This window comes from Mytilus edulis, chromosome 7 (genome assembly GCF_963676685.1).
Source record: "Mytilus edulis chromosome 7, xbMytEdul2.2, whole genome shotgun sequence".
Lineage (NCBI taxonomy): Eukaryota > Metazoa > Mollusca > Bivalvia > Mytilida > Mytilidae > Mytilus > Mytilus edulis.
In genome coordinates this window covers 66,270,673-66,297,863 of record NC_092350.1, presented here as the reverse complement: position 1 = coordinate 66,297,863, position 27,191 = coordinate 66,270,673, and the positions used below count along the sequence as shown (strand labels likewise).

Genomic DNA, 27,191 nt, shown 5'->3' with positions numbered 1-27,191 from the left:
GGCATGTAGAAAGGTGATACATGTACAATTCAGGATATACCTGGTTTCCTTGAAGTTAAACTTAAGGTAAAATATTTAGATAGCTGTGAAAATTGCAAGATTCGGTTGAACAGATAGGGATTTTTAATTGGTGGTTTGACACATTTATTTTCGTTTTCCTCCCAAAATAACACAAACTGAATAATCATAAGAAAAGATGACAAATGCGACTATACCTATATAGAACACAGAGGCATGATGATTAATTCATTGTAGAAGGAAGCGAAGCGACACACACAATTAGGTCTTCTCGTTTATTAGTATAGATACTCTAACTTTTCTTTTACAGTACTTTGTATATCCCAATCCCTGTTTCACTTGAATTATCGTCAGCTTATTCGAATATGAGCATGTTTTCTGGAATGTTTGAAATAAATGCAATTCATCTAATGTTTGAATGTAAATTTACACAATCATGTAATTATAAACATTTAGCATGTTTTAAAACAGGAAGAAATGTTTATAAGTGCAACACACGGTATTTTTGGACAAGAAATCAATTTTCTTACACTTTTAAAATTCAAATGAAGTAAAACAAGAAATCAATCTGGTTGACGCAACAATGACAATCTGTTACACAGAATAATAGTGGTGCATTTCCTTCCTGTGGGTCTCAATCAACACTGATTTACAGAAATCTTGGTAAGAATTTAGTCTTAGATGCTTGATTTTTTTATTAGTTGTTATTGGCTTTGAACAAGCTGTCAGTAACTGCGTGTAGTGGCGGATACATAGGGGGGCATGAGGGCGTACGCCCCCCTTTTTGCTTGGACTTAGACTAGACTTCGTAAACTTTGCCATTTCCCGTGTTTTAATTTTTATGAGACATTTCTTTTCATATACAGATTTTTTTTCGCCAGTATTTACTGATTATTTCAAAAGTAAAACTACAAAATACTGAACTCCAAGGAAAGTTCAAAACGGAAAGTCCCTAATCAAATGGCAAATTCAAATGATAAAACACATCAAACGAATGGACAACAACTGTCATATTCCTGACTTGGTACAGGCATTTTCAAATGTAGAAAATGATGGATTGAACCTGGTTTTATAGCGCTAAACCTCTCACTTATATGGCAGTCGCATCACAGTAGAGTGATTCGGTATGGTTGAGTTGACCAGTTCGTCGAACAAACGTCACTCAGTCATTTTGAAATTTAAATTACAGGAACACATTTGCAATTCTGAGCATAAAAAATCATGACACCTTCAAAGCGACAAAGGAGTGAGCAAGAACGTATTGACTTTTATTTCACAATTCAACCAAAAAAAGTTATACTCTATTATAATCTCATGGAAAAAGTTCCACATTAATATTATTTACCTACGAAATTATGTTTAATCCCAAACGCCCGCGCCTATCTTAAAATAACATAGCTGAATAATTATCCCCAGTCAGTATAAGCTCTGGATAGATTTAAAGTGCAAGGTTCGAGCCATTGTTTGAGGAGGCAGTCTAAGATCTGAGAGTCTGGCCGTATTTAGATTGAAAACAATAATCTTGTCCACTTTTTGGCTAATAGAAACGAAAATTTCCAACAGAATAATATAGCATTAAATGAACATAATAAATAAAAAACGGGCGTATTTTTTTCGGGACGGGGGTTTGCATGAACTGATATAACGAATACTTTTATCAAGATCAGACTGCAACCTGCCTGCTGGTGTGGCCTTTAATGTCTCCATTTGTCGACCGTCATTCACAAATTTGTTGTCGTTTCAGACTCATTCATAGCCTTTGGTTAATTTTCAATTGTGTTGGGTAAAACATATCAACCAAACATTTGTATAAAAATTGCTTGTTTGTCTTTTTTATCTCGTGTCGCTCGTATTGTAAAATTCATCGAATAGCGCGGCGTGTATCTTGTTTACAACAAGAAATCTGTGAGTTTATGCTTACTTAACACAACAAGCGAGAATTTTCCATGTCTATTTTTTACTGACAAGTCCCACATCAAATATATCAGTTCATAGCTTTTGACCCATACTATAATTTTATGATAGACAATTTATGGGGAGAATACAACATCAAAAATGTCCAACTCTTACACTGAACAGCAACTATTAAATATACATGCCCCACGTCAAGAACCGTTTAAAAGTGCATTTTACACTTATTTTATGTTTTTTAGCCAAAAAAAGGTCACAAAATTTGTTCGACTCGCTCCGCTCGGCGAATTTAAAAAACTTCGCCCTACTTTGCAAAATCCTGGATCCGCCCCTGTATTCTATATGTAGTATGTCAAAACTGTCCATACAAAAACCCTATGTTCACTGGGAAAAGACATCGTGTAGCAGGAAATAAGCAGAATGGGGGGGGGGGGGGGCAAGTTTGGGACATTAATACTAAACTTAGTCTTGTACGGTAAGACTAGATATCCCCTATTTTGAAAATTATCACACCATTCGGAACAATTAAAAATATTTTCAGTCAGTCATATAGATGACACTAAACTATAATACATTTAAATTTTTAACCTTCTTTACGGTCGGAACAATAATTTAATATTCATACAACAGTTTTTAGACTATAACAAATGAAAAATAAACAAAAATGATGTTTCACGATCATTAATCCATCGCTACATTTTGTATTCTGACGTGTTTGTTTTTTTCTAATGGTGTTTTCTTTCACGTCCGCAATTTTGTTGAAAGTTTCGATGTTAAAAATAGAACACAAATCTTTTTAATAGATACATGTATAAATAGCTTATGGTTTATTATCCTAATAAAAGAACATTCAGTGGATCCTTAAAAGAATTGTCCTACTAGTATTGATTCGTATGGTTGTCTCCTCAAAGGAAAGTGTTCTATATAAAAATGATATATATATATAGGTAAAAATTAACCGAATAAAAAATAAAAATGTACCCTGAAAGTAGCATCTCAAATATAGAATAGAACTGGTCTCAATTCTATTTCACCCATAAAACTTGAAGGTCGAGAACGAGATTATATCGATCATCTCTATATCATACTACTACTATATACCTACTAAAAAAATAGGAGGGCAGGCGCGTAGCTACGTTTACGTCAAAACGCCCGGGCGTACACTTGAATTTTGATAAAAAAAAAAAAGCATATTTTTATATAAATATTAAATAGAATACAAAGAACTGGTTAAAAGCCATTTATAGCCTTGTAATTTTTTCCTAGATGGCATGTAATTGCGAATAAAAATGACGAAAGTTACTTTTCAACAAAATGGTATCAAATTATATATTTTTCCATTTTCTGTCAGACTGTGAAATTTACTCATTTTCCTTATGTTGAAAACAATTCATTATCTACTAAGATTCGATATGTGGCTTGCATTTTTGTCGAACCTGTGACACTTTTATATGTCGCGAAAACGAGACATAGCGATCATAAAAGAGGGACGAAAGATACCAGAGGGACAGTCAAACTCATAAATCGAAAATAAACTGACAACGCCATGGCTAAAAATGAAAAATACAAACAGACAAACAATAGTACACGTGGCACAACATAGAAAACTAAAGAATAAGCAACACGAACCCCACCAAAAACTAGGGGTGATCTCAGGTGCTCTAGAAGGGTAAGCCGATCCTGCTCCAAATTTTGTTCGTGGATTCAATATTTAGGTTCAGTTATCAAAGGATTATAATTTAATACGACAGACGCGCGTTCCGTTTACATAAGACTCTTCAGTGACGCTCAGATGAAAATAGTTATAAACCAAACAAGTACAAAGTTGAAGAGCATTTAGGACCCAAAATTAAAAAAAGTTGTATGTGGTTTATGGTTTTTTTTAAATATCAAGAACTTCGTCAAACCTTCGAGAAATTTAACAGAATATGGACAGAAACTGTTTATTATCAAAACGAGTATCCAGAGCATTATGATAACATGTAATTGTCCCGTATTTTATGGAAAAAGGAAATTTCATTTTGCAGTTAACAACTACTAGTTACGTCTGGGGTTAAAGTTTGTTGCACGTCAAATACATTTCATCGAATTTTATAAATTTTTGGCAGCAGCTTTTTAATGATTAATTTCAGAAGCACAATTTTGAAAGTTGATTTTTTTCGTTCATTTTTGCAGTTTTAAACAATTAGTTTAACTTTCAGAATAACATGTAGTAAAACGTAATCAGAGATCAATATTTTAATTAGATTGGGTCCAGGATTGTTTTAAGATTATAGATTGTCATAAAACTTGGTAATACTTTAATATTAGAGCCGGATCCAGGAAAACATATCTAAAGAAAATATTTGATTATTTTAAAATCATATAGAATTAAATGGAATGATGAATAAATTCAATTTTTGCGGGAAGACATCGCAGGCTAGAACCAGGGTTCGAGAAAACCCTTTACGAATTGTAATACTGCACCTGGACATCTCTGAAAATCGATTATTTCATGTTCATGAACGAAATTTGCACACAGTTTAGACGTTTTCTCTAAATAAGATTCCGAATTGACACATCGAATAAATTAAACAGAAAAACTAAAACATTTAGTTTCCAAAGTATGTTGCTATTGAGAAGTTTATTTATGACAGAAATGGTATCTTGTGGGTGATCATACCCTTTGCCGAGGTTCGGGCGTACACATTAAAATGACCTAGCTACGCCACTGGAGGGGTCCTGATTTCGAAATCCCGGACTTTAAAAAATGAAATCCAGAGGTCCCGAATTTAAAGTAATTTAAAATAAATCCCGCCATCCCGAAATTCTAAAAAAAGAATTCCCGGATCCCGAAAAGATTAATTCCGAAATCCCGTATTCAAAAATACCCGATCCCGGAGTTCCGATCCCCCCCCCCCCCCCCCCTTTCCCTCATTCTGGATGAACTAAATAACAAAACAAACATTTACGAGTCATGTCTCAGCCTGTGTGCAATTGTTTTTTTTTTTGTGTTTTCTTTTGTATTCTTTATGATATAGTATTGATTTTGATTTATTGCTGATGTTTAACGCCACGTTTCTCTATCTTTGACATTTTTCTTCTAGTTTAGTATATTTACCACATGTATCTGCTAGCATCCGTTTAATTCGAAAATGCTCAAATTAGAATATAAAAACAAATGCCAAAAAGTTTGCACTTGTAATCGGGAAGGGGGGGGGGGGGGGGGGGTAGGCAATGAAATGTTTTCAAAATATTTTAGCAATTCTGTATACAATGAACACACTATTTTTTACGTGGAGATGCATACTCAAGAGACAACCTACCGTGCGCTGCCTATACAATAAAAAATTGTAATATTTTGACACAGAGAAAATAATTTCGCTCGGGCTCATTTCTTAAAAAGTCTTAAGAAACCTCAAATTAAAAAAAATAATGCATATGCTTTTTTTTTTATAACTGAATGGATAGTTTTCATTATGTGCATATACTTTTTTCTTAAGTAAATTCTTTAATTTGTTCATATTTAAAAGAAGTTTACTTTATTTTCATTGCTTCCTTCCAGGAAGCAATTCCCCGACATATTTTCCGTATGCAAAGTGCCTCAGTGTGACCCATCTCGTAAAAATCCGGTGATCGCAATACGCATGAATGTCCTTAAAATAAACTATTATCTGATTGTACATGTTAAATACATGCTCAATATTCATGCTTTTTGTTGATTGTTGACAAACAGGTGACAATCGTTTATATTTAAACTTCGGCTTCAAAACACGAACTTTAATTACCTGCCATATTTTCACAACAACACTGACCGATTGAAAAAAAAAATGACGATTATACGAAATTTATGCGAAAAAAATGATAAAATCGTGCACATAAGACTAGTAAGTTTATGACGTTTGTATGCATTAGTTCAAGAGTTGGAATAACATTATTTTTCACTCGTTTATTATGACTTTAAGATCCCAAATTCTAACTTTCAACAAGATATTGACTTCGAGGAGAGTATATTTATCTGAAGCTGAAATGGAGTGAAGGATTTTTTGTTTGTATTTGAAAGATAGTTGAATTTATTTTCTTTCATCAAGGTGGGAACTTGAAAAATCAAAGAAATTCTAATGTTTCCTTCCATCCACTTGAATACTTAAAAATAAGAATCTCGTCACCTAAAGAAAATAAAATTAAGAATGAATAAATTAAACATATTTAGGATTGGAAAATTTAGGACTCTTACAATATTCTTAATTTGAAAATGAAATTTGATAAGTATATTAATAGACATAAACAATCCCATAATGGCAAAGTGAATTAAGATAGTTTTCAAACCTACATATATTAGAAAGATCCAAGCAGGTATTGAGTACGGGGTTGAAGCATACATTTTATACCTAAAAAACGCGAACCTGATAGAGCGCATGACAACTGTGTAATAGACAACTTTCGAGTTCGATGCATTTCCGTCAAAAACTCTGGTTTTAGTGAACGTCATTTGTGCGTTTAGGGGCGTCGTCACTTCCATTCCAATGTTGAGCGAATGGTTGGAAAACTATAATTCTATATTGTACGAGTTATACGACAAATTGAATTATCAAAATTGACAATCAGCATTGATGTCATTAGGGAATTGTCATTAAGTACCTACAGAACAACCATTATTTCTAGTTTATCCTGCACAATGACGATCACGAAGACGCTTGATGAACGTAAATAGTGCAGGGATACAGGCGACCCCCTCTATCTGGTAAATGACGTCATAAAGGCGCGTATAATTGACGAGTTTTTTCCGGTGACGGATGAACTCGAAAGTGGTCTATTAGTAAATTACATTGAAACTATGGATTAATACCAATACATTAATGTATTTATAAATGATTGTTTTCTCAATTTTTGTTTTGGACTGTTATTTGTTTTAAAATAATCGTAATATATATTCAAAAATGTCTATCAAAAAAGAACATCGTCCTCCGCTGTAGTGTATAACCGCAGTACATGCATTGATAGATGGGGAAAAAGGGTGGGAAGGGGTCATAACTAGGATTGTAATTTAATATCTAAGTGACTTGACATATCTATGTATTTATTGTTATCTTCATAAAGTCCGTGTAAAACATGAGTGATAAATGTTGTAGAACTAGCAAATAAGCTTTTATAATTTTCTTTTTTTTGCTGAGTATTTAGTACACAGTTAGTACAAGCACCGTGACACGACGTACCGATCCCTCTCCCTATCCGGGCTCCGTATATATATAGTGCTGTGCTAGCGTACTCACTTCTATGTTTTATGGTCAAATATTTGGACTATTGGGTTAAGTTAAAGGAAAAAAAGTCAAATGTACTGGAAAATACGATTATTTTAGGAAATTTAAATTTTCAGTTACTTATGATTGGGACAATATAACATAAATACATGTATTCTAATGATCCAATGACACTTATTTTTCTTTAAGATAATGTATTGTTGTTGATTTTTACAAATTGTCGACAGGTTAAATCACTACGATTTGACTTACGACTGCCTGTTAATACTCGTAAGTTTACGATCAAACTTGCGATAAAATTCTACTTACGATTGTTTATGAAACGGTCAAAAACTTACGATTTGACTTACGACCGACGTACGATCTAAGATTGTCGTACGATTCTTTGTGAAACGAGTAAATGAGTTCTATGAGGTATATATAAGATCAAGAATGGATCAGCCCGAAGATGTCTTTATGGAACTATGACGAATATCTGAACACAGAGGAACCCCAGCCATTCAGATCCTGATCGAGTTCGAGCGCAAAGTACCTGCAAACACCGAGGCATTTGCACTTGTGATTTCCGACAGAATCCTGCAGTTTGAATCCGATGGTCAGAAGATAAACGTCGTGTCGTGTACAAAAAGTAAAAAAAATGGATTAAATTCACCTACAAGTAACTCCTCTTTGCAAGCAGCTCTGCCGAAATCTACGCGATCGTGGTGAAGGTAATTAAACAGCTGAGAAGTATGATGGTATCGAAGAGTGGAAGCAAAAATATGTGACAATGGTGTACCATATATAAATGGATAACACATGGTTGCAGCAAATTGCTAATAACATCAACCCCAAGCTTGGGTTTCCCTTCATAGTTTCTGGAAACGATAGCCAAATCTTTACCCGGTTCAACCCCCACTGCAACTCAAGGAACCCAAGACCTACGAGATGGCATTGGTGAACCTGGAAACCAACAACTTCATCCCTAACATTAACTCATATGCATACAGGTAACAATTCCTTCCGCTGCTCTCCCGACGATAGTGCTAACTGGGTTTCCATCGCATCTATAAGCTTCCAAATGAGGTATACGGTAGATCTGTAATTAAGGGCTGAAGGGTCCTAGCAGTCCATTCCATTATTCAAAATATCCATTTCCTTATTCAAATTTGACTATTTCTTATTTTCACGCGTATTTTGGTATTTAGGTCCCCCGTAATCCCACTAATGGTCATTGCGGCACATATCGTTTATTCTCAGTTTATTCCTCTATCAATAAGCTTTGATTTGGTGCATAAATTTTGCCTTGATTAGGGACTGAAGGGTTGCAACAGTCCATTCCATTATTAAAAATAAGCTATTTCTTCATATGCAAGTGTATTTCGATATTAAGGTCCTTCGTTTCTCCTCTAATTTGCGTTGCGGAACATGTTGACTAGTATACATTTTGTTCCTCTCGTAATAAGCTTTCGAATGAGGTATAAGGTATATCTATAATTAAGGGTGGCAGCAGTCCATTCTATTATTCAAAATATCCATTTTATTATTCAAAATTTGCTATTTCATAATTTTCACGCGTATTTTGGCATTTAGGTCCTCCGTTACCCCTGTAATGGTCATTGCGGCACAATGGATTTGTTTCATCTATAATTTATTAAAGGATGAAGAATAGCAAAGGTCAAGTGAAAATTAAAAAAAAAAGACTACGTAGAGTATACGTATTTCAGTTTTGGAAACAAATATGTTTTAGTATTTAGGAACCAAGGAATTTCTGTTAAAAATAGTTAGGAAAACCCACTAGTTTATCCTCCGAAAAAAGTAGGAACTAAATAAATATATCAAATTAAAATTCAAAGAGTGTTTTTATTTATTTTTGCTGATATTAATTTGAATATTTGTTAGTTAACACCAAAAAGACGAATATAGAAAAACGGGATATTGCTATAGTGTCACAGTCTGTTTTTTTAATTTTTTTATTTCACTTATCACCGCTTCAAGTTGAATAATGAAACATAAACTACTTCATTATTCATTTTTTAAACATTGAATAGTGAATGGTGAACTATTTCATTATTCATTATTGAATTTTGAATAATGAACTATGAATAATGGACGTACTTCAGCGCGGTCAATTAATCTATATTATATAGGATTATCATAACTAATTTGATCGGACCAGTTCTGGCAATTGAGGATTAAACTCATCTCGGTATACAGATTGTTTATATAATACTTTGCACTTTTTTTTACACCAAAAATGTCCACTCTACATACACTTTAGAAATCAGCTCCTTAAAAACATTCAACACTTAGCTGATATCTCCATAGAACATATTTTATTTGTAACAGACGAAATTACTGTTGAACAAAACACAATCCTTTTCAGAAATGTACATAGTTATATACGCCATACAAAAAGGTTCTTTGATTAATATTGCTGTATCTTAAAATGTACTCGTATCCAACTGTTATACTGTTTAAACATAATATATTTATTTTATATATTTTTCATATTGTACTGAAATATATAATTGCTGTCATCTTGAAATTTTGTATATTGTACTTATATGGAGAGGATTATCATAAGTTGTTATAACTTGTATCCAATCTTATTGTATATTTAGACAATACAATAATTATGTTTAAACTAAATCACCAAAAACCTCCATATTTCCGGCAAAATTTGTTTAGTGCAGGCACCAATTAATTCTCTTGTTGTTGTACTGTCCCAGGTTAGAGGAGTGTTGACCCTTTTAAACTAGTTTAACCCCGCCATTTTATGTTTGTGCCTGTTCCAAGTCAGGAGCATGCAATTCAGTTGTTGTCGGTTTGTTGCTGTATATCATGTTCGTTTCACGTTCATTATGTTCTATATATATCTTGCTGCTAGTTTTTTGGTTTGAAATGTTCAACATTTTTTTATTTCGGGACCTTTGTTGTCGACTATGTGTAATGTGCTTTTTTATTACTGTATATCGTACGGTGACCTATTGTTGTTAATTTCTTTATTGTTTGGTCTAATTGGAGATTTGTCTTATTTATATTCACACCACATTTTCTTATTTTTATATACATTTTAGGTAATAATTTTAAAAAGTGGGGTGAAGTAGTCAACATTGTGTTATACAAATTAATCACTACACAAACAAACTGTCGACAAAGAAATACAAATGACAAGTAGCTATATACACTCAATTGATAAAGCACATAAGCAAAAACAAAACAACAAAAAAAGAACGACCTTTAGCCAAAAAACACTATGACGGGATGTATCGATACCGATCCACGCCAAACGGACTAAACAGTAACGGTCGAAAATATCCAAATATAAATAAATTCATCAATTTTCAAATATTTCTTCTATCGATATTCGTCCCGAGGGCAAATAACCAACCCTCACGTCCGGTTATCATTGGCCATGCAAAAACGTACATATTAGTACAACATATGTGATAAATATACATTGTACATGTTGTATAGTATGTTGTTTGCAATTTTTTTGCTATGATTGCGTAATTGTAAACGAGTTAAATGCAGTAAAAACCAAATTTATATGAAGTTATTTTCATCCTTGTAACGCAGAAAAATGTACCTTTAAGGTCAAGTAACAGTAAATGAACGCCGTCAAGCGGATTCCGCGAAATATTGCGACGTTTTGTACGAATAACGTCCCTTTGACCAGATTTTGCAATGTTAAAATTTCAACCGGCGATTTTTCAATGGGACAACGGTAAATCTGACGGAAAGTATGTATCTTCTAGGAGAATGAACTTGTTTGCTAAAATTGAAGAAATGCTACAGGATTTTGAAAATGAATATGAAAAGTCATGAAGACGACCTTCAAAACAAAAATCAGGTGTTTGAGTTTGGATATCTGCCGACCAGTTAAAACAAGTGTGAAAACTGTTGATCACTGTTGCTCACCACTATTTCTACATAATTGTGATGAGGAAAAACAGTGCGGTCTCGACAGTATATTAAACTCTGACACAAAATAGTACTTTTGATGTCATTGTTTACTTAAACTAACCAACAAATATGCAGAAATGAAACTTTTGGTGAAAGGGAAATATATTTAGACCATTTTGAGTCGAAATTCACTTGTTTATGAGTTTGCGTTAAAAATTCAGGATTAATGCGCTACATAGTACACTAATTTAAGATTTCAAGAAAACAGGGAGCTATTTTGGTAGTACCTGTGTTTTCAAGATCAGAAATTTCATATAAGACTTTAAACATTGGTTGAAAATTGGCATGTAGAAAGGTGATACATGTACAATTCAGGATATACCTGGTTTCCTTGAAGTTAAACTTAAGGTAAAATATTTAGATAGCTGTGAAAATTGCAAGATTCGGTTGAACAGATAGAGATTTTTAATTGGTGGTTTGACACCTTTATTTTCGTTTTCCTCCCAAAATAACACAAACTGAATAATCATAAGAAAAGATGACCAATGCGACTATACCTATATAGAACACAGAGGCATGATGATTAATTCATTGTAGAAGGAAGAGAAGCGACACACACAATTAGGTCTTCTCGTTTATTAGTATAGATACTCTAACTTTTCTTTTACAGTACTTTGTATATCCCCATCCCTGTTTCACTTGAATTATTGTCAGCTTATTCGAATATGAGCATGTTTTCTGGAACGTTTGAAATAAATGCAATTCATCTAATGTTTGAATGTAAATTTACACAATCATGTAATTATAAAAATTTAGCATGTTTTACAAACAGGAAGAAATGTTTACAAGTGCAACACACGGTATTTTTGGACAAGAAATCAATTTTCTTACACTTTTAAAATTCAAATGAAGTAAAACAAGAAATCAATCTGGTTGACGCAACAATGACAATCTGTTACACAGAATAATAGTGGTGCATTTCTTTCCAGTGGGTCTCAATCAACACTGATTTACAGAAATCTTGGTAAGAATTTAGTCTTAGATGCTTGATTTTTTTATTAGTTGTTATTGGCTTTGAACAAGCTGTCAGTAACTGCGTGTAGTGACGGATACAGAGGGGGGCATGAAGGCGTACGCCCCCCTTTTTGCTTGGACTTAGACTAGACTTCGTAAACTTTGCCATTTCCCGGTGTATTTAATTTTTATGAGACAATTCTTTTCATATACAGATTTTTTTTCGCCAGTATTTACTGATTATTTCAAAAGTAAAACTACAAAATATTGACCTCCGAGGAAAATTCAAAAAGGAATGTCCCTAATCAAATGGCAAATTCAAATGATAAAACACATCAAACGAATGGACAACAACTGTCATATTCCCGACTTGGTACAGTCATTTTCAAATGTAGAAAATGATGGATTGAACCTGGCTTTATAGCGCTAAACCTCTCACTTATATGGCAGTCGCATCACAGTAGAGTGATTCGGTATGGTTGAGTTGACCAGTTCGTCGAAAAAAACGTCACTCAGTCATTTTGAAATTTAAATTACAGGAACACATTTGCAATTCTGAGCATGAAAAATCATGACACCTTCAAAGCGACAAAGGAGTGAGCAAGAACGTATTGACTTTTATTTCACAATTCAACCAAAAAATATTATACTTTATTATAATCTCATGAAGTTCCACATTAATATTATCTACCTACGAAATTATGTTTAACCCCAAACGCCCGCGCCTATCTTAAAATAACATAGCTGAATAATTATCCCCAGTCAGTATAAGCTCTGGATAGATTTAAAGTGCAAGGTTCGCGCCATTGTTTGAGGAGGCAGTCTGAGATCTGAGAGTCTGGCCGTATTTAGATTGAAAACAATAATCTTGTCCACTTTTTGGCTAATAGAAACGAAAATTTTCAACAGAATAATATAGCATTAAATGAACATAATGAATAAAAAACGGGCGTATTTTTTTCGGGACGGGGGTTTGCATGAACTGATATATCGAATACTTTTATCAAGATCAGACTGCAACCTGCCTGCTGGTGTGGCCTTTATGTCTCCATTTGTCGACCGTCATTTATAAATTCGTTGTCATTTCAGACTCATTCGTAGCCTTTGGTTAATTTTCAATTGTGTTGGGTAAAACATATCAACCAAACATTTGTATAAAATATGCTTGTTTGTCTTTTTTAACTCGTGTCGTTCGTATTGTAAAATTCATCGAATAGCGCGGCGTGTATCTTGTTTACAACATGAAATCTGTGAGTTTATGCTAACTTAACATACAACAAGCGAGAATTTTCAATGTCTAGTTTTTACTGACAAGTCCCACATCAAATATATCAGTTCATAGCTTTTGACCCATACTATAATTTTATGATAGACAATTTAAGGGGAGAATACAACATCAAAAATGTCAAACTCTTACACTTAACAGCAACTATTAAATATACATGCCCCACGTCAAGAACCGTTTAAAAAGTGCATTTTACACTTATTTTATGATTTTTAGCCAAAAAAATGTCCCAAAATTTGTTCGGCTCGCTCCGCTCGGCGAATTAAAAAAACTTCGCCCCACTTTGCAAAATCCTGGATCCACCCCTGTGTTCTATACGTAGTATGTCAAAACTGTCCATACAAAAACCCTATACATGCTATATTCACTAGGAAAAGACATCGTGTAGCAGGAAATAAGCAGAATGGGGTGCAAGTTTGGGACATTAATACTAAACTTAGTCTTGTACGGTAAGACTAGATATCCCCTATTTTGAAAATTATCACACCATTCGGAACAATTAAAAATATTTTCAAAGTAGCGAAAAGGAAATGAACCACATAAATTAATACTGGTCATAAATTATCCGCTGCTGTCAGTCAGTCATATAGATGACACTAAACTATAATACATTTAAAATTTTAACCTTCTTTACGGTCGGAACAATAATTTAATATTCATACAACAGTTTTTAGACTATAACAAATGAAAAATAAACAAAAATGATGTTTCACGATCAGTAATCCATTGCTACATTTTGTATTCTGACGTGTTTGTTTTTTTCTAATGGTATTTTCTTTCGCGTCCGCAATTTTGTTGAAAGTTTCGATGTTAAAAATAGAACACAAATCTTTTTAATAGATACATGTATAAATAGTTAATGGTTTAAAGAGTTATACATGGAATATTATCCTAATAAAAGAACATTCAGTGGATCCTTAAAAGAATTTTCTTACTAGTATTGATTCGTATGGTTGTCTCCTCAAAGGAAATTGTTCTATATATATATATATATATATGGGTAAAAATTAACCGAATAAAAAATTAAAATGTACCCTGAAAGTAGCATCTCAAATATAGAATAGAACTGAGTGTTCTCAATTCTATTTCACCCATAAAACTTGAAGGTCGAGAACGAGATTATATCGATCATCTCTATATCATACTACTACAATATACCTACTAAAAAAAAAGGAGGGGTCCTGATTCCGAAATCCCGGACTTTTAAAAATGAAATCCAGAGGTCCCGAATTTAAAGTAATTTAAAATAAATCCCGCCATCCCAAAATTCGAAAAAAGAATTCCCGGATCCCGAAAAGATTAATTCCGAAATCCCGTATTTGAAAATACCCGATCCCGGAGTTCCGATCCCGCCCCCCCCTTTCCCTCATTTGTGTGGATGAACTAAATAACAAAACAAACATTTACGAGTCATGTCTCAGCCTGTGTGCGATTGTATTCTTTTTTGTTTTTTGTTATGTTTTCTTTTTTTTTGGGGGGGGGGGGGGGGTTATTTTGGTAGGCATATTAAACATTAATTTGTACATCTGTTTTTAAGTTATATCTCAATCTCCGTAGGTTTGGTTTCCTTGTAAATGTTTTACACGATGTATCTTCTGGAAAATACACCGTGCTTCAAAGACCGTGCAATGTCTTGAGAGAAAGCGAAAATCAGAGAGAGAAGGACATTAATTTATTGTCACATATAATAAGATCTCAAAGGGAGTTGCAGAATAACGGATACTGTCGAATGTGAAAATTTAACAAAAAAGTTTGCAAAATTATAAAGAATAACAACAGAAAATAAAATAATAATTTAATACAACAGTGTAGACACAGACAAGAACCATGCATGTACAGAATTAAGAAATCATTTAATGATAGAAGAATTTTACAAAATTGTTTATTGAGGATTTTACAGAATAAGCGTTATATTTAAAGATAAAGAACATTTAGGTCCACACTTCATATGAACCCTTAAAAACTCGTTGGATTATCTCGTTGTGGCTGGTCAGTAATAAATAAAAAAGTCACTGGTCAATTTAAAGGTTGTCGTAAGTGATGCAATATATTCTTATTTTCCTGGTCCCCTTGTGTAACTTCCAGTTTTATTGAAGTTTACATGATAGCGTAATTGTGAACTAGTTGAATAATTACGCTATCATGGTAAAAAATTACAAACCACAAAGTATGATATATATATATTGTATTATACTATGTGGTTTGTAATTTTTTGCTATTATTGCGTAATTGTAAACTAGTTTAATGCAGTAAAAACCAAATTTATATTGAAGTAATTTTCTACCTTGTAATTCAGTACAAATGTACCTTTAAGCACACATATGTTGCATTATCGAATGAACATGGCTAAAACGTGGACAATACTACAACGATTAACGATAATATCCTTCAATGTTAATGGAAAAATATAATTGCTACCAAAATGCTGGTGAAAAGATTTATTTGTAATTACATGATGTGCATGAATGTGCAAAGTGCTTAACATTTAATCTTGCTTATGATTTGTAAACAACCAGTTATTTTCTGTCTGTCTGGTTGGTTTGTTTAAATAGTGACTGCACTTTGTTTCCACTTGGTATACAAAGAAGGCAATTCGGACACTTCTAACAGCTATTCTTGTTTCAGTAATACTAGCAATGGGTAAGTTCGTCGATTAATATCATTTATTTATTACTTTATAAACATTCTACAAAGTTTACAATTTTTGTGTTGGTTACACTGGGCAATGCTGAATTTTCTGCTGAGAAATTAAAAAACTATTCAGGCTATATGACTTAAAGTTAAGATATTAATTTGCAGAAGTTTATGAGACATGAATCGCAACCAGCCGAAAATGTCAAAAAGTACATAAAAAAGGACTCGCATACGCTTAAGCTTGCCTCCCCTTTAAAAACTTTCAAACCAAGGTTTAAAATATTCTACAATAGTTCATATTTTGTTTGATGATTGCTCAGTTCAAAGATACAATTCTCTTTAAGTCAAACTCGTCAATTTAGCCTGAAGAGAAGGGAAACCCATGTTACGCATTTATTTCTTAACTTAACATTTTAATTTAAATCATTCTTGTTTTAAAAGATTTTAAGATTTCGTAATGGTTTTCACCTCGATTTAATATCCAAATTACATGAACAAAAAAAGATGCATTTATTTAATAAAACACCTGGTATGCAATTTTTCCTAATATTATATCTTTAAAACAAACCAATGTCTTTTATAGAAGGATGTTAGGGTAGTTGCAAACTAGGTTTTACACTATCTTTTCTTCAGGAAATGCCTGTACTGTAAAATGTCAGTTGTCATACACTTTTTTTCGTTGGTTGATAACTTTTGAGCTTGTCAGTTTTTATGTGGACATCCTCTTTAGTTCAGGGAGATAACTCTTTAAATCATCAGTACGTTTGTAAAAGTCAAGTTCATCAATGTATTTTAAGCATTTACCTGAAACAGATTGAAAATAATCTATGTAACATAGAAGCTTAGAATATATTTTTAAAAATGGTTGACACAAACGTACTGATGATTTTAAAAGTTATTTCCCTTAACCTAGGTCTACCTCCTTAACTCACCATGAAAATCGGCTTGTAATTTTTGGTCTTAAATCAAGAACAAATCAGTATGCTTACGATCAATCTTAGTCGTAAGTTTTTTTGTGAAATCGACCTCTGATGTTTAGTAGTTGTCGTTTGTTGGTGTGTTTCATAAGTGTTTATCGGTTCTCGTTTCGTATGTACATAAGACCGTTGGGTTTCCCGTTTGAATGGTTTTACACTTAGTCTAGTAATATTTTGGGGCACTTTATATAGCTGGCTGTTCGGTATACGCTAAGGCTCCGTGCTGAAGACCGTACTTTTACCTATAATGGTTTACTTTTATAAATTGATGGCGAGATGTCTCATTAGCACTTATACCACATCTTTTTATATCTACTAATTAAAACTGAAAACAACGTTCAAACATATGATTGAGTTGGATAAAAACCGCAAGTTTTATACGTGTGCATGTCAAACAAATTTATTGGAAAAGGGGTCTAAATACAGCACAAACATCATTTTTCAGAAGACCAAAACAGTGAGTTTAAAAAAAACAAGTAGATATATATATATATATTATATATATCAAAAGTTCTGAAAAAGCTGTCGTTAAAGATTTATTTTTCATTTGTCATGCCAATTTCATTTAACCTTTTAACTGAATTTAAAACTTCTTCCAAATATATGATTTCCTCATGTTAATCAATACATAATTTAGAAACTATTTTCACCAATTTGTCTATCATGGGGTCTGTTAAAAAGACTTGATAATTTGATGTTAAATTGCTGAAATCAAGGCGCTTCTGACCTTCCCAATGGACCCTATATCAGGGCAACTGGAATTACGCCTCCCGTTCATAAAATTCTGGTCTAGGGATATTGAAATGTAAATTAACGCCTTATACCCTAGAATTTGGAATTTCTCGTTATTGGTCTACTGCTTTTAAGATCCATCTAATCATTTTAATATACATGTACCATAGACATTTAATGGAGAGAATTCGGCATAAAAAATATCAAACCCTGGCACTTTAACTATAAAATATACATGCTCCAAGTCAGGAACCGTTACATTAGTGCATTTCACAATTATTTTACGTTTTTTAGCCAAAAAAAGGTCCGAAAAAAGATTGTATTCTACGCCCCGATTTATCCGCTTTCAAATATCATGGAAACGTCCGTGATCTTAAAACAACCAAAAGAAGAAATTTGGCATCCCCTGACTGTATATAAATATAAATTCCCAGAATGTAAAGAAACAAAAAAAAAACCTAATCGGCGGCTCTTGTCATCATATCACATAAATTTGAATCTCACCAGACGTACACCAAACATATGCACTTGCATAGAAAGTTCAACAGAAAGCAGCTTTGTCAAGTTTCATTACACATTAACAAAAGTCGTTTTAAGGCAGTATTGTTCAGGAGCAATTCGATTGTGAAACTCCACATAGATACAACACAGTAAGGTATTTGATATGAAAGTACTATACATCGTTAACCATAGCTATGCAACGGATATAGTTTCTCTGAAACAAATTAACAATTAAGACCTTCTATTTTTGTTCGAGGTAATGCAATCAAACTTAATTCTCAACACCAAATACGCCTGTTGAAACATTGCATAAAATCAGGTTTAATATCATTAGGTTTCCATATGGATCGTTGACAGCTCTTTATTTAATTTTAAAATACTCCAGTATTTTATTCCTACTTGTAGGTTTAATATTAGCATTGTTGATGCTGGGCTTACTCTGCGTCACAGAAGGTGGAAGTTATTCAAGAAATCCATTCAAATATGTGATGTTCTGTCCGGACGGAGAAGTTCATGACAAGTTAATATCTATTAATCCCATCAGATACACCTGTAAACCAGGACCAGGAAGAAATGTAAAATGCCAAACTATATGTAAGTATAGATAAAAGTAAGTTACAACAGTAAAACATCTACGAGCTGGATACACAATTTAAAAAAAAATGAAAAATTATATTACCCAGACAGACGACAACTGAAGACAAGAAGAATGTTATAATAGGCTTTTAGGGAGAATGGGATTTGAACAAAACTTTTGAAAACCAGTACTTATACTTTTTGGAAGAACAGTGAATTCCTCAAACATAAATGCTAGTGAAATAATGAAATGTAGTTTGGTTCAATTTTGCCGTAAAAGGTATGAATAGATCCCCGGAGGTCACATCGATACTTAATTAGAAGGCGTCTAGAGAAAAATAAACACAAAATCTTGATACATATAATCGACCCATCGTGAATTGATTATTTTGAACGTTTAATATAAAAAAGAAGATGTGGTATGATTGCCAATAAGACAAATGTCCACAAGAGACCAAAATGACACAGACATGAACAACTATAGGTCACCGTACGGCCTTCAACAATGAGCAAAGCCCATACCGCATAGTCAGCTATAAAAGGACCCGATATGACAATGTAAAACAATTCAAACGAGAAAACTAACGGCCTTATTTGTATACAAAAATGAACGAAAAACAAATATGTAACACATAGATAAACGACAAACACTGAATTACAGGGTGATGGACAAAATTACAAGTAGACGTGGCCCGGTACTTGTACATCCCGACAACAAAAATACACTAGGAACAGATCTGAGAGTACTCGCAGTTATCTGAAAGCTAGTTCAAAGCCACTAACAATTAATAAAAAAATCATCCATCTAAGACTAAACTATCAATCCGTACACATCCAACATTCAATGGGTTTAGTGTGAAGACGTCATAAACAGTCAGAGAAAAACATGACCTTGTGTATGTTATAAATACAATTTAAGAATTTGAGCCAAATTGGTGAACATACATTTGACAGCTAAAGCCGCCCCTTTAATTACATTAATTTGTTTACTATTTGTTGTAGTTTATAATTTGAAAGGATATTTTGAATGTCCAGGAAACAGCTTTATGAGTGGCTTTGAGTATACTATTGGATATGGCGAGAACATTCGTTGCTGTCAGGACAAAGGTATGTAAACATTGTATATTAATAGTAAAAATAACACTTAAACAGTTTGGTTGGTCTTTTAGCGGCACAGCATAAATATATTAGTCGTAAATGGGTCGTTGTGAACAGTGAATATAATTATCGAGATATACGTATAAACATTGTTGACCCAGTACAAGTAACATCACCAAACATTCCTAATCGAAGGTGAAATATTCAAATGGATACCATTTTTATAGAACAAACTTTTTAAGGTTGTACTGCTAGTTGGAGCAAACACATACACTCAAAACAAAACCAAAATGCAATATTGATTGTTAATCAACTTTACACAAAACATTCTTTAATGCACGTATAGCAGATCAAGAACAAATTAAATAACTGGCAATTTAAAACAATTCCATAACTATTTGTAGAAGGTTATCATACAAACATTTAGATTTCATAACAAATATTGCAGATATCACATACTCAACGGAAGACTGCACAGTACAACTTAACAATGATTTGATAAATGGGCGATCATACAGAATATGTAAAGGAAAAGTGATGGTTGGTTCGGAAACCTTTGATGGAGGGTGTGTATAATTTAATGCATTATATCTTTTTATATATAGTGTATTGTACGTCGGATTTTAATGGTATAATAATCAGATAATTAACATGTTTAAAATAGAGATAGGACAACTATACAACATACACATTGATTTACTTGCAAGAGGATACAGAGCTGTAGCTCTGACTTGAATATAAAAGCCATGCATCATCTTATTTATTAATTGAAAGAGATTTATATTTTTACTTTTTCGAAAAAGAAAGAGGATTATATATTGGTTTGTTCAGCTGTATAGAAAGTAGCAGTTAAAAGGGAAACACAACGCATGCACGAACATATTGATGTAAATCTAAATACATATAGGAAGATGTGGTATGAGTGCCAATGAGACAACTCTCCATCCAAATAACAATTTCTAAAAGTAAACTATTATAGGCCAATCTACGACCTTCAACACGGAGCATTGGCTCACACCGAACAACAAGCTATAAAGGGCCCCAAAATTACTAGACTAAGTGTAAAACCATTCAAACGGGAAAAACAACGGTCTTAATTATATATAAAAAAAAACGAGAAACGAGAAACACGTATAAACTAGTATCTCAATTGTTTGTAAAACAATTGAAAGGTCTTTCCTGTAAAAGTGATGTTTTCCTAATGTACTTTGTACGACCTTTCGTTTGATATACGACAAGCATACCTTCTGAAACATTTCGCTTTTTTTCACTTAATGACCTCATCCTCCTTCATTTTTTTAGATCGGAAGTATGATATATGTAACACAGGGTAGATGAGCTTTCATTTGATATGCGACAACGCCATGTTCTAAAAAGTTTGATTTTTGCACTTAAATTCACCATCCAACCAATTTTTGGAGGTTGATAATTTGATATTTCAAATGTACACATCATGACTTTTCATTTGATATACAACAACCCTATCGTAAAAGAAAACTTATTTTTTGCACTCAATGACCCCATTCAACCCATTTTTGGGAGACGTCAATTTGAAATTTGAAATGTATGCTTAAGTAAAATTGATGATCCATCGCACACGGAAATATTTTACTCAAGTTTTAGATAATGGAATCATGGATACAAGTAGCTGAAGATATTGTATGGACGCTTGCTAATAATTGTAGACTTATGGTGACACTACGATGTCATTTGGTCGGATAAGTGGTTGTCGTATTGATATAAAACATATATTATCCATATCGATACTCTGACATAGACTTTGGCATGAGACCAAGATACTTTAAAGTATTTGAATACTACCCAATAGCATATCTACCATATAATTCTTTTTCAAACCATGTTACAAAAAGGGGTTTTATCACAACTGGTACTCTTTACCAAAAGAGTGTTTCCAAGCTTTTATTTTTTTTATATTTATATAATTTGTATATTTCAGGAGAACCTGGTACAACACAGAATGTTCCTTTCGTTCGAAACGAAACTATTATTAAAAGATAAAGAAAGGAACATTTGCATAAAGGACCTTATTCAACATTTCAAATATTTAATTTCATGTTGTAAGTTACACAAATGCAAAAATTAAAATTAAAATTGTTTGACACACTGTTCTATATTATTATTATCTAGATTCTACATCCATTGATTGGGAGCTTTATTATCTATCCTTGGCAATTGATTTTAGTTTGTTATATTGCACTATGCTGTTTCTACTACTGTATCAGGTTTTTGGATGGTTAAAAAACGTAATTAACTCCACAAATTGTGTATGTACATTGTTAACGACAGAAAACCTGTTACTATCTGATTGTCTTGGTTTCAATAATATTTGTGTTTTGCTGCTGATTTATACATTAATCTATTTTTTTCTTTGAATTATTTCACGATTTTCATATTGGTACATATAAGTTAACTAGTATACTATATTCAGGTGTTGCTAATTTAAAAAAAAAATTCAATGACATGAGGCAGCTTACATCTATATCAATCGGGCAATGATTTGATGGTTGTCTTATCAGAAATCATACTATATCGTTGTTGTTTTCTATGTTTATTAATGACATGACTTTTAGCGATCTCTCGACTGGCACCAAACACCAATATTACCTACACCTGCTACAAGACTACAAATAAATCACATCTTCTACAGTGTTAATGTGGTAAACAGTATGCAAATGAGTCAGAACAGTCATTCAAAGAGAACGGCCATCGTAATGACTTTGAATGTAAACCAGACCTTCCTCCCGGTTAAAAGGACAAGGTACAATAAGGGCCATTTTTGGCCCCCTCTTGAAAGACATTAAATTTTATAATTTCAATAGACTAGGTATAGAAGCTTAAAAAAATGGCATTTTCTTTGGGTGACTAGCAACAGATTTGAAACCTGCCAATAATATGCTATTTTTAACCTATCTAACAAAAAACGTATTTTCCATATGAATCAAAATGTATAATTGTAAAATACATATATGGAAATTTAAAGCAGTAATGTTTTGTTTATCTATATTAATTGAACGAGTATTTATCAACACCTTAACCACCAATATGGCCCTTAGCAACAGTAATGTATATTAAGCAACAGTAGACTTTGGTATATGTTCATGGTTCATGTAAACAATAATATGTTAACCAAAGCTATGTTTCTATTGCTAGGTACTTTTAGGACAAATGTACAAATCTTACAATTTGTTTGGCTTGTTTTTTTCGCTCGCTAAAAAACTACCTAGCAACCGTAATAACTGCATAGCAACAACCTTTTTCATTTATGATTTATGTTGATGTTGTATTTTTCTAATAGTATTTTGTCGTCTAATTAAATGAGCTTTTTTAGATTAATCTCTGTGCGACTATAGATGAAAATAGCTTGGTGTTCACTTTCAACAAACAACCCCCCCCTTTTCTCCTAAAAAAATTAGCAGATAAATAAATAAATAAACATGACATACGAAAAAAGTGTTTATCCAAAATTGAATTTATATCGAACTCATGACATCATAAACATAATGATTAACCTTTGCCCTATAATAATTACATCAAAAAAAGGGACGAAAGATACCTGAGGGACAGTCTAGGGATTTTTCAACCCTCATATTTGGGTCCGATTATATGAGACGATGTGTACTCGAAACAAAAAAGATTCACGTTAATATTAAACAGAATTACCTTGTTCTTTTCGGCGGTGGTCTTTTGCAAAGTCGTATGCAATTACAGACTCGACCAAAGGTATCTTGTCCCGAATTTACACATTATTCTAAAGAACCCAAAAAAGAAGAAAAAATATTCAAACATTTTTCGCTTTATTTTATGAGGGTGACACTTGCAAAACGCCTGTTTATCGTGTGTGCCGTGTGCATATGTTTTCACTATGTATAAGGTGTTGATTTAAATCGATAAAACACACTCCACCTTGATATAAAGATAAGAAAAAAATACAATTTGAAACTGAATGATGGCAAAATCATACAACTTAAAACCTTGAGCACCTATCGAAGTATTCTTGCTTTAGTTGAGGGTTTCTTGTCGTAACAGCCGAATGCGGATATTTTCAGCTCTTTCTCCGATTTCGATCCAATTCTACTATTTTGACACAAATTGTTTTTTTTTTACGAGAGATTTTTTTAATTTTCGAGCACCTCCGTCAACGTGAGCCAATGATTTCTTTTCATATTCGGAAAACCTCGTTTGTATGCCATCTTTATCACTAATTATTACTGTGGCTCACGTTGGCGGAGGCCTTTAAAAACGAAGGATTGCAGTCCACAAATGGACATTTTTCTATCTTTTGACGTTATCAACACACTTTAGTAACCCAAAATCAGGTTTCTGCCATACTAGAAGACAAATTGGGCATGTGGTATTGAAGAACAAATATATTAAGATATTTTATGATGCTCAGTTCATTTATAAGATGAAAATGATTTTTTGACAAAATAGGGGGCCAAATACGGCCCTTAGTGTACCTTGTCCTTTGAGGTCCCTCTGTCTCACTTTCGCAGCATTGACCAACATAGAAGATAGTTAGCACCAAATGAGATCAACTAAAAGGGAGTAGATCAAATTGGGGAGTGATAATAATAGAAGTTGGATAAATACACAGCCCCCGTTGTATTACTTCATTCATGTGAACTTTAAGAACAAAGTGTGATTAGTGTTTTTATTTGATTTAGGTTAATAATTATTTTTAGATAAATCACATGGCGGGTAAGGTTGTCCTGCGAGAGAACGTTCTGTGCTGGTGATTCAGTCCTGGCGGGTGCTGGTGGGTCCTGATTCTGTGCTTGTGGGTTTGATTACATTGTATCACAATGGCAATAAAAAAACCGTTTCGTTGCTTATTTTTTCTCTCATACGTCATTAGTACTGTGCATGGCATATTACAACAATATTTTATTGCATAAGTTGTGTAAGTTCGCTAAACGAAATTGTCCTGACGCTGTGCTGCTGATTGAAAAACGGTCCTGGTTCTGTGCTCCTATGTCCTGGTTCTGTGTCAAAATCAAGTCAAAAGTGGCAAATATTCAAGATCATTGATGGTTAACAATAATTGACTATAACTAGCTGTAATCTGTTTTCCTAAAATTGATATTTTTGTGACTCTGTTTATTGTTATAATGAAAAAAATAACCCATATTTTTTCAATTAACTGTTTTCTGTTTTTCTCATTTAGAATGATTTAAAAAGCTGTTATCATTTATTAATATTTTAATGAACTGAAATTAAAAAAAAAAAACAAATACAAGACTTACAAAGCCAAGAGTCTCCTGACTTGGGCCGGGCGCTTAAATGCTTCGGGATTTAGAATGTTTTGTACGAATCAGACACAAACAAAGTTGATCAAGGCAAACAGTCAGATTTAGGTGAGCCTGAACACCTCTTAGATGAGTTTAGGTAATAAATTAAGTGTAATCTAAGCTTCCTGAATATTGTTTCTCTGACAAATTTATACGAAACTGTAGATAATTTTCTTTTCATTCAACCAAATGAATCTTAGCCGTGTTTCTGCGCGTTTGAATCATATGTCTTCAGCAGCTAAAATGTGTACTTTGTATATATATTTGTAAAAAATCGAATCTTAAGCCATGTATATCAAACTTTTTTTTCATTTAATATGTGTTTTCAGGACAAAACAATCAACTCAAAAACGCCTTGGAAGTAAAATGCGATAAAATGATAGCCCATTTTTACCCCCGCCCCCCGCGGAAACAAAATAACTGTTGCCGGATAGGGAGAGGGAGGGTCAGATATGCATATTAAAATCAATTTTTGTGTACGTTTTTTTTCAGTTGAATTTATACTTGTTTGCATCAACCGTTGGCAGAAATCGGGTTTGTTAAACATGCTTTTAATTTCAAAAATTAAAATATCTCGTAGCTTCATACTACCAATTGAGTATAATTATACAAGAATATAAGATGCAAAAGAAACCAACTATATAAAACACCTACATCTAACTTTCAAAACCGATAACCGTTAAAAATCAAAGTACTGATGTACTGAACATCCGATGATTGTCGAACCATTCACAACAACATGCGGTCATCCGATGTTCAGTACATCAGTACTTTGATTTTTAACGGTTATCGGTTTTGAAAGTTAGATGTAGGTGTTTTATTTAAATGGTTTCTTTTGCATCTTATATTTAAACAACAAATAATTTAAAATGCAAATATACCAAGTTTGTTTAATCATATATGAGACTACTATAACACAGATAGTTGTCTGAGTGATAAGGTGGTGATATTTGTCGTCTGCTACGGTTAAATATGAAACTACGTTAAAATAACGTAGCTGACTATAAGGAGACTCACATTATACGATAAATCAATAGTGACCAATCTCTGTGTTATATATAGTAGTCTCAGTTTATATATTTATATGAATATAATTTTGAAAGACAGCAGGGTCACTTGGGTGTGAAGTCCCTATCATCTGAAGTTAATTCTAAGCATAGCTCTTGAATTAGACAGATAATAATGACATTTAAAAAAAAATCTCTCTTGTTTTCGAAATTTTTGTAGTTTTGTTTTGCCTTAACAAACTGACACACACAATAGATATAGTATTGTTGAATTTTTATAACTTATGTTCAATATATACACTTGGTAACACCGGTTACTAGGATAATAATCCCAACACGTATGAATTGGGTTAAATAAATCAGAAAAAAAAATGGAAATATGACAATTTACATGCGATGGTTGCAACAGACTACTGACGATTAACATGGCTCACCAGGGTTTAAGCTAAAAGGTACATCAGACTCCATGGAAAATTGATTAAAATATAAAAAAGAAGATGTGCTTATGATTGCCAATATGACAAATCTCCGCAAGAAAAATAACACAGAAATCAACAACTATATGTCACCTTTGTTCTGTTGGTTCCAACAAAGTTATTGAGATATTGTTGAAAATTCATCCATTTACGGCAAGAAGAAAACTGTTTAGAAGATTTAAAGTCTTTTGCCAAAACATACTATCAATTTCTTCTTATCTTATGTTAGATTCCATGCAATTTCCATCCCTTCGTGATCATGGTGATCATTAACTGTAAAATACTTCTTGTTATCTTTCAAATGTCTTTATAATGTCTTGTTTATACATAGTTATGAAATAACTGTTGTGAGCACAAGATTCACTGTACACTTTTAAAGTTCTGCTTTATCAAACATTAAAATATGAACTTTATGATCGGTACGATTGAGATTTTTTCATCTAAGAGAACTTGGTTTATCTACCGGTATTAGTTGAAAATGCGGCTTTGAACTAGCTTTCAGTAGCTGCGAGTATGCGTTGTTCA

At 32.9% G+C, this 27,191-nt stretch overlaps 1 protein-coding gene across 1 annotated transcript; it reads left to right on the top strand.

Annotated features, from left to right (window-relative positions):
* Nucleotides 1–627: 627 nt before the first annotated feature.
* On the top strand, nt 628–22,001 carry LOC139482021 (uncharacterized). Its single transcript, XM_071265656.1, has 6 exons — nt 628–681; nt 15,982–15,996; nt 18,606–18,794; nt 19,779–19,883; nt 20,323–20,440; nt 21,832–22,001. The coding sequence occupies exons 2-6, from the start codon at nt 15,993–15,995 to the stop codon at nt 21,884–21,886; spliced, it is 471 nt and encodes a 156-aa protein (XP_071121757.1). The 5' UTR covers nt 628–681; nt 15,982–15,992; the 3' UTR covers nt 21,887–22,001.
* Nucleotides 22,002–27,191: the final 5,190 nt, after the last annotated feature.